This window comes from Perna viridis, chromosome 1, assembly GCF_037379345.1.
Source record: "Perna viridis isolate PV_CMFRI_1.1 ecotype Kerala chromosome 1, ASM3737934v1, whole genome shotgun sequence".
Lineage (NCBI taxonomy): Eukaryota > Metazoa > Mollusca > Bivalvia > Mytilida > Mytilidae > Perna > Perna viridis.
Window position 1 is genome coordinate 31,360,448 of NC_142445.1, and position 12,375 is coordinate 31,372,822.

General features: G+C 31.6%; 1 protein-coding gene across 1 annotated transcript; it reads left to right on the forward strand.

The window, feature by feature from the left end:
* Positions 1-5,172: 5,172 nt before the first annotated feature.
* LOC148628365 (uncharacterized) lies at positions 5,173-11,666 on the forward strand. Its single transcript, XM_088586143.1, has 2 exons — positions 5,173-6,503; positions 11,379-11,666. The coding sequence occupies exons 1-2, from the start codon at positions 5,293-5,295 to the stop codon at positions 11,404-11,406; spliced, it is 1,239 nt and encodes a 412-aa protein (XP_088442269.1). The 5' UTR covers positions 5,173-5,292; the 3' UTR covers positions 11,407-11,666.
* The last annotated feature ends 709 nt before the right edge of the window (positions 11,667-12,375 follow it).

Genomic DNA, 12,375 nt, shown 5'->3' on the forward strand with positions numbered 1-12,375 from the left:
CATCTGTGGTTCATCTGTGATTTATGGCACAGAAAAATAAAAACACCAAACAACAATGCATTGTAAATCTGCATACGCCATGTTTTTCGTGACTATAGTCTTTTCTGTATACAGATCTGATTTTGAAGAAAACCATGCATTCATTTACCACTTCAATCAACCAAATTTAAAACGATAACTCTCGGAAAGGGCCAATTTTCAACACAATCTATATTTGTTTTCGTTTCAAAAAAGCAACAACCTATTGACAAACTGGTTATGTAGTCTGTAACTGTTTTTGAGTAAGAAATTTGGTGGATAAAACAATGTTGACAAGGTCGGATACGTGTTAGTAAAATAATTTGTTTCTAATTTTTTGTTCCGAAAAACTTTTGTCATCTATTTTCGAAAAACATGAAGTAATGATTTTTTTTACAACACTACTAATTAAAAATAAGTAGTCGCGCAAACGTTTAAAAGTCAAAAGGCGCACAAACGTGCGGCGGCCAGTTAGGGCCAGTACTACGATTTAGTGAAGAAATTTTTATTGAATATTCTTTTAATTATTTACCTCTTTAGTTTTCTTAAAAATTCCAGCACTTTTTAGTTTAAATATTAGACATGATCGGCTACATTTGAAAATTTTATGCGAGAAAACCATATAAATTCGAAAAGCTAAAAGGTGTACACAACACCAAGATGAAATAACTCTTCATTCTTTGTTGAAGAATCTTTTGTGTGTTCATTGAAATTATTCCTATGAATTCCTCTTTTATAGAAGTAAAATACTGAATAAAATTTCAAGAAATTTGATTTTAAAGAAGATGTTTAGTACCCCATTAAAGTGTTAACATGTCTTCAAAACGAACCCGTCTGGATACAAAACATCTTCGAAAATCGTTGAATTAAAAGCAACATAAAATGGTGGTTACTTCGAACACCTTTATTGATGCTCTCAGTGCTATATTTTTGTTTCCTATATATTGGCACCGACTAACTATTTTTTCAATACTCAGAGAAAGATTTGAAAACATTACATTAGACCTTTCGTACAAAGGAAAATTGAAGTCCGGTTTCCGCATCTAATGTAATAAAATACAGTGATTTTGGATCAGAGGGGACCAATTGCCAATTTATCCCATTCCAGCTGAAAATGTCTCATTAAAATCAATTTTTTTCTGCAAAGAATGTTAAAGAATGACCCATTGAAACTCTTAAGATCATTGAAAATGTCCAAGAAAATTATAACGCAAGTACTAACAGGAATATTCATACTGTATATGGGCGAGTGATACAAAATTTCCATAATAGTTTTGAATAAATATAAAAGAAACTACATTCATCTGTTACAAAATTAAAAGCCAGATGGCCAAATGTAAAATCGTGCCTGTCTGTCGTCTTGGTTTCTACATCACATCAAGATCCATCAAATGCAATATTGAGAAAAGGAACTCGATGAAAAAAACTAGGCACAAACTAGCCTTAAAGTGTGCCTTGTCGTATAAAAAAAATCCAACATTGTATTTGAAGAGCACCTTCATTCAAAGTAGAAAAATAAGCGGAAAGGCAATGGTGTTTATTCGAATACACTGGAAAAGATTTTTCTTTCATATTTTTGTTTCTAGTTCATTTGTGTGGCAATCCATTACACTCCCATTACCTGATGACGTGAAAACGGAGAATTTTGGTAACTGTATTTATTTTAATGATTTATTAAATGTTGCACGAAAAGCTTTATCAAGAATCCTATGACATATGTACAATTTAAAAATCAAAACAAACTTATTGTCGAAAAAAAATAAATAGCAAACGACAAATAGTATAGTTCTAACTGACAGTGCACTCTAGCGGTGTCCCCTTTTGGTCTTGTATCTCTGAATAGGAATTCGGAATGAAAAAAAAACAAATGGGCGGTTTTTTTTAAGTCAACAATGTCGCAAAGTCTTATGAGATTTTAATTTTTTTTTATTATTTGCTTAGGGTTTAGTGCGACGCCCATTTATTTAGCAGGACCCAATTGAAAGAAGGCTATAGGTGTTGGTAATTTCTCGTCATTCATCAAAGGTCCGTAGACTGCCTTTGGCTGTCTTTTCCGGAGCCTGGTGAGTCGTGTGTTTCTTTGCCACACGTCCCGTTTCCACTTACTTTATAATACTGTACTAAAATAAATTACCTCCAAGAGTTCACGAGTTTTGTGAACGGACGGACGGACGGACATAGCTATACTATTTTTTTTTCGGGCATTTAAAAACTGGCTTATAATTATGCATAATAATTGAATTACTGTGTAATGACAAGAATAGACCACTTCAGAAAAATATACAAAATACAAATACTGAGAAATTTGTTAACCCAAGATTGTTTACCCCTCCCTTAAGTCAGCCATGACCAGCTGCTCGCTCTGGATTTTTGCCCATGGATTCTGACCATGCGTTATTATTTTTACATTTATAGTGCTTGTTAATACTGTAACAAATTACAATTATCAACTATTGCACCTTAAATTGAGCATTTTAACTGGTAAACTGAAACACCCAACGGATTCTGTTAAGCCGGTTTGGTGAGTAAAAGGATATAGTGTCGGAAACTACTGTTAACTAATTGTCTCTGTCCTTGGCGGGTTCTAGTGGTCTTAACAGTGTTTGCTTTTCATGTTTAAATTGCAATTGAGTATTAGTTTCTTTGCGTGTAGGAAACTTATCATAATCTATAGATATAGGGAGGAATATATATGAACAAAGGAGGTTGACGTGTATTTGTGTGTTTTATTTATTTAGGAAATTTGGATGAAAAGAATTGTTTTAAAAGACCAGAAGACAATAACTGAGAAGACCACGTAACTTGGCATGCTTTCGTTTATTTCTTTTTTGTTTTTGTTTTTTGTTTTTGTTTTGTTTTGTTTTTTTTGCAAATGAAATGTAATAAAAATGCTTAAATTAACCAATTAAAAATACACTTGTTAAGTACAGACTATTTGTATTCCTTGACTTTTATTGTTCAAGGCTATGCTGGTCTGATATATTGACGCTAACTCGTTAGATTTTTCTTCAAGAAAGACCCATGCAATAAAGACGAGTAAAATCACGATAAAGAATAATTTGGCTGAAAAAAAATGTGATTTTAGCCTTTTGTTTCAATATTGGTTAAAACTCTCCTTTATTCGTTTTAAAGCGTATTGAACTCTCTACAAAATATAAAAAATGAAAATTATTTTGACAGATTTTTTTTCTGTCAAAATAAAATTATATCATAAAGTTTGGTACGTTTTAAGAATTAATGAGTTATCAAATTGATGAATTCGTCAACCAGTTATTTTAAAAACTAGGTTGGTAACCTATATCTTGAAAATAAATTAAATGAAGAGAGAATTGACAAAATGTACCTTTAACTTAAGTTTACTGTTTTATCTTGTTCGTTCAAGTTTTGAAAACGGTATACGGTATAATAAAATATATGATAATTTATCATTTTTCCAAAGGAGCGGCATTCATGAGTGTTCAAAAGGGATGGTTCCAATCTAGAAAATTAAAGGGGGCTCCAAGCTAACATTTGGTCATTTTTGCTTAAAATTTGCACAAAATTTTAAGGATTTGTCCAACTCACTTCAATGTTAATAATTCATAGATTTTCCATTTATAATATGCAAGAAAAATATCTTGAGCTGGACAATTTTTTAAATGATAAAATTTTAAAAGTATATGAAAAAAAATTATGCTTTTTGCTTTGTTAATTTTTACAAGTTTGTCACAAAAACTTTTTTATATGGCAATAAAGATTTGAGTTTTGAGATTTTATTTAGAGAAAAAAGGAATGCCTTCTTCCACTGAATGTAGTTGTGATGTCTTTCTATACAGAAAATAATAAAACGTACAATCGGAATATACCAATGTCTAAGAAACTGTACTAAGGGTAATGTCTTCGGCTAAATATATGGTCAAATGTATTCAAATTAATATCAGCCTTTGTTGACAATTTCGTCTAATAATGATTTTTGATGTATCCTTCAATATGAGTAAGACGCATGAAAATTTCCAGAGACAGAGTGCGTGAAATAATTCCGAGATTAAGGAAAATCCTCTTTTACAGTAAAAAATGATTTTTTATTGACATTTGACTTTTATTTTACTAACAATAAGCTTTTTGATAATGATAAATCCAGCCATAGAATGTTTCGATGACATGACACTATGCTACTCCATATTACAGTTATAAAAAAAACGAATTTTCAATCTCTTGCAAGGGGCAAAATACCAGTGCAGGTCCAAAGACGTTGATAGGAAGAAAATATAATGGATGACAATTTAATAAGTTAACGTTAATTCCTACATCACTGTTCTCATTATTATTTTACATGCTACATTTTTTAAGGAAGTCAATTAAACTTTAAATTATTGTAAAAATGATATGACTGATACAAACTGTAAAACACTCCAAAAATTATGAAAAGATGGTTTTTATTTATATAAATAATATAGACTCTATAAAACACTTTCAGAATAGGAAATCAGCTGCTATTATAAATGTTGCTGACTAGTTAAATGCTTCAAAATATTTTTAAAATCATTGAAACCACAAGTTCGTTAGAACTATACGTACTCAGTTTCTTCTTACATGTTGGCATTTGTGAAAGATCTGACTGTTTTCGATTCAATAGAAAGATTTACGATTCGGCAGGCGGAATGTGTCTTAAAACCGAATAAAACACAGATTGCTTAGTGATTAAATCTGCAATTAGCCAAAGAAGTTTAAAACTGAAAAAAAAAACTTACCGATCAAAATTACGGAATCAGTATCCTGAAGTACATTACCGTTATAAAACTCATTGTTCAATTGGTATAACCAAACTTTTCTTCTTCTTTGAAATCTAGGAAAAAGTCCGTCTTGTCGTTATCAATTCTGACATGCTTAGATTTGCGTGTTGTTTTTTTTGTTTGTTGAATATATTTCATTTAGATAATAAAGAATAACATATATCTATTTTGCATATTCTAAAATTCCAGTTCGATCTATGATCATGGATACTAACTCCGCCTATAGTTTAAACATACATCTTTAAAGGACAATTAGGGGCAAACTTAAACAGCGTCGTAACCAATCAGATACCCAGTTTTTTACTTATCTGGCAGTTTAAAGTAAGAATTTAAGATTAGTCGTATAAAGGCGCGATATCTGTAACAAAATTTTATACTACGATTAAGTTTGCGTATAAATGTTTTGGACAGTTTACTTTGTTTGTATTGATTTCACTAACAAACTGTGTCCAGATTACACAAGTTTTTTCAAAACAGAAAGACATACATTGTCATCTGTAAAATGCAGTACTGTGATGCCCCATCTTACCAGTGTCAAAGTCTTTATGGAAACACACAAAACTTTGATGGGTCAACAATAAAGCTACACCATGGGCAATTTTCGGAATCTGGAAATATTGAATCTTGTTACAATTCATTTTTCAGCAATGCGTCTTCTCCTGGAAGCTACATTTCTAGGGATCCGCCATCATATGCCGAGTTCCATACTGGATTCTCACAAATGCCGCCAAATAATTCTTATTTTAAAATGAGTGGAGGTATATCGGAATTCCCCGTTCAAAGAGCTATGAACAGCGAACAGCTGTTACCGAAGACGGAACTGCCGGAAGTTAATCAACTGGACTCAAATCAATACGAGACAGAACCTAGACTTGTAAATGGAACAAACGTAATCGATAATTGCACTTCAAAAACAGGAAAGACTTCAGACACTGATATAAAGAACAGCCCAAGCTCGGAAGAAGCGGACAAAAATTCTACTACTGGGTCAAAAGACGGCAAAGAATCTCCGAACCCTGGACTTGAATCTCCTGATAAAGGCCATGATGAAAAAGCTAGAGGAAACGCTGATGTCAAACCAGCTATGTCGTACATTGCTCTTATTGCGAAAGCGATTCTCGAAACAGCACATAAAAGACTAAGTCTCGGTTCTATATATAACTGGATTGAGAAAAATTACCCGTATTATGTTAACCGTGGACAAGGTTGGAGAAATAGCGTCAGACATAATTTGTCTTTAAATGATTGTTTCATTAAGGCGGGGCGATGCGAAGATGGGAAGGGAAACTACTGGGCGATTCATCCCGCAAATATTCAGGATTTCATGCGAGGAGATTTCCGTCAAAGGAGACGATCAAGAAGACGAGGCAGAAAGAAGGAATGTGATATAGGAATGTATCATGTAAACGGATATACCCCTTTGACTCCCGGAGTGCCTTTTGCAAATCCATCAAATACCGCATTCAGTTCCATTTATTCCCCGTATACAGACGCTGAACGTAGGGCATACAGACTTGACGAGGCATTATTGCGGCATAGTATGAACAATCCGTTTATGAAATGGTACCCAACATCCAACAGTTCGTACAATAATCAGAACTCTGGCTGCAGTACGGGAGTATATGATAATACGTCGACCCAGTGGCAGGGATACAGTGAACAAAATTCTCAGCCGATGCAATCCGTATATCAGCTGAATTCCCCTCTCTCACGGTAAGATCCAAGTGTCAATGTGTCAACCGCAGATTAATTTCACTTGTTGAAAGTAATTGTTATCATATACTCTTTCCTTTCACTGTATTATCTTCATACAATCGGAGGTATTTAGACTTATCAAACTTGGTGATGATTCCCACAAGAAAGTAATCCAGGACCCGTTATTCTGAATCAATTAAATTTAAATCAAAAGTAATTGTAGAAAAATACCTTTGCCTAACTTTTGGAGTTATGAAAATAAATAAATATGTATGAAAGCATGCAGATAATACCAACTTATAGTGTTGTCCTTTGGGATTTAGAAAATATATTTTTTAAATATTCAATTGATTAAATATGTGTTGGAAGAAATAGTAACATTGTAAAAAAATAATGATTTATTTTAAAGACAAAAATGAAAAGATTTGCTATATGCATGATACAGCAAAATAGAAATAAAGATCTTTGTGAAGCTGATAATTTCTGAATTATAGTTTCTGGTAATATTTTTGTTTGTTTATTTGTTAGGTTTTTTTTTGTTTTTTTTTTCTCAATGAATTGATCATGATTATAACATGCATGTAGTTGTACAACATGTATGTTGAAAAATGAACTGGAAGAATTTTGTCGGTTTTATATTATAACAATTTGATGATTCTGTTTTCAAATTCTGTTTACTTTTTGGCGATTGTTATTGAGTTATCTTGCTTAAACAATGCGACTGTAAGCCGCAAACACAAATATGTAACACAAACTGATATATACTGGCAATATATATGTCTTGTAGGAACAATATTCCGCGTATGAGTTTTGCTTTATAAGCATGTTTCTCAGAGAGGGTAATTTTCCTTTCCATTTTTGTTTTTAAATTTCTTTGATCGGTTGCAAATACGGTAATTAATTCATAACTATAAAATCCACGGAGACTTCTTTCAGTATAAATATATACCCTATGCTTTTAAATCCGCCACAAAAAGGTACCTGTCCGTCAATCTGTCCACCAGATGATAGATTTAGATGTTTAAGGATCTTTTTATTTCTTTTACACAAAAGTTATGGCAAATTTAAGGTGTTTTTACCGTCAACATTGTTTTGCCATGTTGCAGGGTATCATTTAATGTCCCATTAGATACAATCTTTTTGTATGCGGTTTTACGTGTTTTTCATGACTGATGTGCTTGAATTACGAAACAAAAATGAAATGTCCAAGGTTTTGATGTTAATTTATGTGCTCCATAAACGTTATCCCCAGGTTAGTCTTATGTCTAAATCAATTAATAAAGATGTCTACGAGTTAAGTATTCTTTAGACTTTATTATGAACAAACTTTCCCCAATTCTCATTAAAAAAAAAACATTTTTTTTTTTAAATTCATTATTTTTGTCTTCTGATCGTTTATTCTTCAAAGGTATTGTGCATCTTCTGTTTGGAAACACTTTAAATTTAGCTTGACTTGGACACTTTGAAAGGGAAATTATGAATCTTTTAAGTGAATGAACATTGTATGAGTAAATTAATATATTTGTTAAATGGTGTAGATTTTTTTTTAAATAATAATGTATTAAATTAAGAAAATACAAAATACTTAAAGTGATTGTATGGATTATCTCCTGACGGTTAATTTTGAGAACATTAATTAGAACTACAATTTTGGTGAAGTGACCATTGTCATGGCTTCTATGACAGGGTTGTCTTCGGCCTTAGCTTTACTCCGCGAATCAGAAATATGCAAACTTTTTTGGCAAACTTCACACAATTCAGTAATTGTAATATTTGATATACTGATTCACTTACAACAGGAGCTTGAATTATTAACTAAGAAAACGGAGAAAGGGTTTTCTATCGGATTTGATTTTCTTCAAACTTTAAGAAATTTTATTTTAGAAAAAAAAAGAGCTGCAATATAATTATCAATGAAAGAAAGACATCCTCGTCCGTATTTGAAATAGAAAATGTAAAAGAAAAGCATTTAGTTGCTGTAAGTTTTTGGGGTAATTTTTAGTCCGTTTTTTATAATTTCGTAAAATAGATAAAGCTAAATTCAGTGTTCTAAGGAGTTTTTAACTTTTAAGACGTATCGGCTGAGAAGTTAAACCAAGTTAAGCCGTAACTGAGAAAGCTATCCGTCTGATTTAGGAATGCAATGACCGTTGCATTGAGGACAAGACCTTGTCTTGATTATGTGTCTGGGACAAACTTCGGAAACTTGGTCATAAATGATGTTTACGAACGTTACGAATTTCGAATGTTACTATTTCAGACATACAAGACATGATTTTTCTTTATCACAAATAAGTGGTTAACAGTCTTTAAAACATACCCTTTGAAGATCAACAAATCGAGCTTTAATCCATTTAGCAATATCTTATAATCGTCATTTGTTTTTCTTAATAAAATTATGGATGTACTTAAATTTCAACACCTGTCTTAGTATTCATTAAATTGTATTAGTTTATCTTTCATATCATCAGAATATCACCACTTGGTTAATCTGGCCAACTTTTCATGTAATAATTATTAAACAATCATAAATGAATTTGATAATTTGACGGTTCTTACTGAAGTCGCTTTAATCTAAATACGTTAAATCACAATTATTCACAATTGACTTATCATACAGTACGTGCAAAATGAATACACTGAGCATATAGAACAGAGAATGGGTGCAGACGGGCTTTCCTAGCAGTGCAATCTCTTTGAAAGGGTATTATAGTATTCATGGGAGAACACTGAAATAATTCTGTATTAGGCATGGAAAGAAAAACTCCGATCCATAATCGTTGTTTTTTAAGCAATTTTATTCACTTGCATAGAACACTAAATAGTTGAATTGGAAAAGAGTTTTTTTTCCGCCAGTGCATAGTTTACTTTTCATTGAAAGGAGACATCTATTAGTGAAAAATGCAGAAATTATAAAAGTTTTATGATTGACAAAAACAGTATAATATGTAGTTTCTTAATTTCAGTATTTTCACTTCTTGTAGCAACTTCCTTTTCAGTGAATCATTAACTATGGGTTAGATTTAAAGGGGAAAAAAAAACAAAAAAAAACCTACCCACGTTCTTATGTTAGGGTTCTAGAAAGATACTTCATACTCTGTGTGTTTATATTTTCACTTATGCAATAGCAAGTATTTTATGATATAAATATGTATCTGTGCTTCTATGTTTTAAGTTGCTGTCTTTGTAAAAATAATGCAAAATTCTGTAATATGTGACACACCCCAAAAGGCTACACATTTTTATTTTTGTTATTAAGTTGCTTTATAGGTCTATATGATAAAATATATATAAATTCATTCCAATCTGCCTGCCCTTAGGAGATAGTCGACTTTGAAAATCCAACGTCTATTGTATTTTAGTGTCATTTACAGAATTATCTCCCTTAATTTTAAATTTTACAGTACATTCTATATACTTTTTATCTCTTATGAACAAGGGTTCTATGAGAGGAGTTTAATTAAGCATTTTAAACAAATAATCAAAAATGAAAATATGTAAGCTTTCCAACCGTGTATCACATTTTGCATGATTTTTACTTAAGAGTACTACTTAAATACATGCATGTACATTATACGAAAATGCACCAAGAATTTAATATCTATAAATGACAGAACAAGAACTGTCATAAATTACTTTAAAAAAAAAGAATGTCTGAACAAATGGTCTTATTTTATTATTATTTTTTTTTTTTTAGGATACGTTGACAAATTTTATTTTGCTTTATAGATTATTCATTCAATTTTGATTATACATTTTTTTTGTTTTTGCAAAGAAAAATTTTTACTTTTTAACATGTCAAATCTTAAATGTTCTTTTTTTCTTGTTTATTTACTATTGTTTTTGCATAGTGGATTTTTTGTGTTTTTTTTTTTTTTTTGCATAGTGGTGATATGGTTTTTTGTGGGTTTTTTGCATAGTGGTTGGTTATTTTTTTCGAGAGCATTTTTTTTTAATTAGTGCACAAGTTATGGTTCAGTTGCTTTACTTTTGTTACTTTGTATGTATGACTTTAGTTACTCTATGTTCTTTGTTGTGTACGTCTGTTTTCCATGTCTGGTTTTGTCCCTGGATTACATTCTTTTGATTACCGCTATAACCTTGGTTCCCTTGATTACTCTTTTTAACAAACGAAGTAAATTACTGAAAAAGACTAAAACGGGTATCAATTTTATGTTAAATCTTATTGATGCTGAACCAGATACTTTGTATTTAAATTTTCATCTACTGTCTGATCTTCATATCCAAAATTTTCATTCCATTTTCCAGTGAATAGTAACACATTTTAAAGTATATATACGTTCACAAATTACCTAATGCAAAAAATACCACCAGTATGTAAATTTGGGAAATGATAATTATATTATCAGTCTATCTGGTATGTGTCGTCTTCAATCAGAATCGAGATTCACGATTGTAAAAAATCAAATGCACAGAGAGAAGGTCATGGAACCATAATAAAAGAAGCGAACGAGAAATAAAAAGTCACACATAAAGTAATATTAAGTTTAATTACTTCTGCTTTGCAGAGAATGCATTTGAAAGAAGGACGCAATCTTTATATGTACATTTCAGAATGCATGTGAAAGAAGGACACAATCTTTATATGTACATTTCTACTTTTAATGTCGAATTACATGGCTCAATTTATTTAACTTTACGGAAAGTATTAGAGCATTTAAATTCGTGATTAACGATTGACGACCATAGCAGTTGAAAAAAAAAATGGTGGAATAAAAAATATAAATAAACTAACAAAACAAATATAAGCGTCACGGAATTACAATTTAGAACAATTAAAAGGGAAGCTAGAATATACTTTTATTGTCAAAAATGCTCTCAAAAGGAGTCAAGAGATTCAAAAATATGCTGCTATTCTTATTTTCTTTTCAGGAACTATTCAACGACATCTCTAGTGTAGTAGACTGGCAGCTTTGATAAGGATGGATATTGAAATTGTTGGCCTGCTGAAAAATGCGACACTTCCGGAAGTATAGGGCAATGAATCCAAAGTGCTAAGCCAGTACTGACTTCTACAACGAATCTGACGTACTTAGTCTTCCGAAACTGACATTTGTCACGATTTAGTATTATAAATCAAATGATGCATCTGATATTTTTGTAGAACTTTACAAGCATGCTTTTTCTCGATATTTGAGGAAAGAGCGACATTAAATTAAATTATTGCAATACATCTCTGTTCATTCATGATTTGGCTGGAAACTTGGTTATCATTTCAATAATTTTAAAGTCGACAGCATCGGCTTGTCGTCGAATATTTGTAACCTTCGCCGACATGACACTATTTCTTTACAGTCGCCACCATGGACTTATCGAATATTGCGTGACTATTGCCGACATATCAATTATATTTTTCAGTCCCAAATTTGAGGTTCTCCACGAATATTTATCGCGTGACAATCGTCCCAACGTGGCAGAAGATTTGATAGATTTGTTAAAATTACCTTCTGTATGTACTGTTCAACGGATTTGATATGAAATCTCTGAAGATGTTTTTTTTCCCATAAGGCAGAGGGCGATTACCCAACTGGTAATACCTAGTCCTTGTTCCGAATTTTCGATGGGGTTCGTGTCGCTCATTTACTTTTTATTATTTTGTGTGTGTATCTTTATTTTCATATGTTATGGTTAATCTCTGTCTTCGTTTTCTTTGCCAAGTTTTGTCTTCCGACCTTCTGGCATTAGAATTTCTTATCCTTATTTAATCGTGGTAGCCTTTTTCTCACTTCCATTCTGTTCTGCTGAACTGTTTATTCCAATGAACGGAACACACAACAGAGTTGGCATTGGCGGAAACGAATAAAAAAAACTTTTAGACGCAATTTTCTTTAACAATCTTGCTGCTTATAAGTGTCTTATTGATGTTATT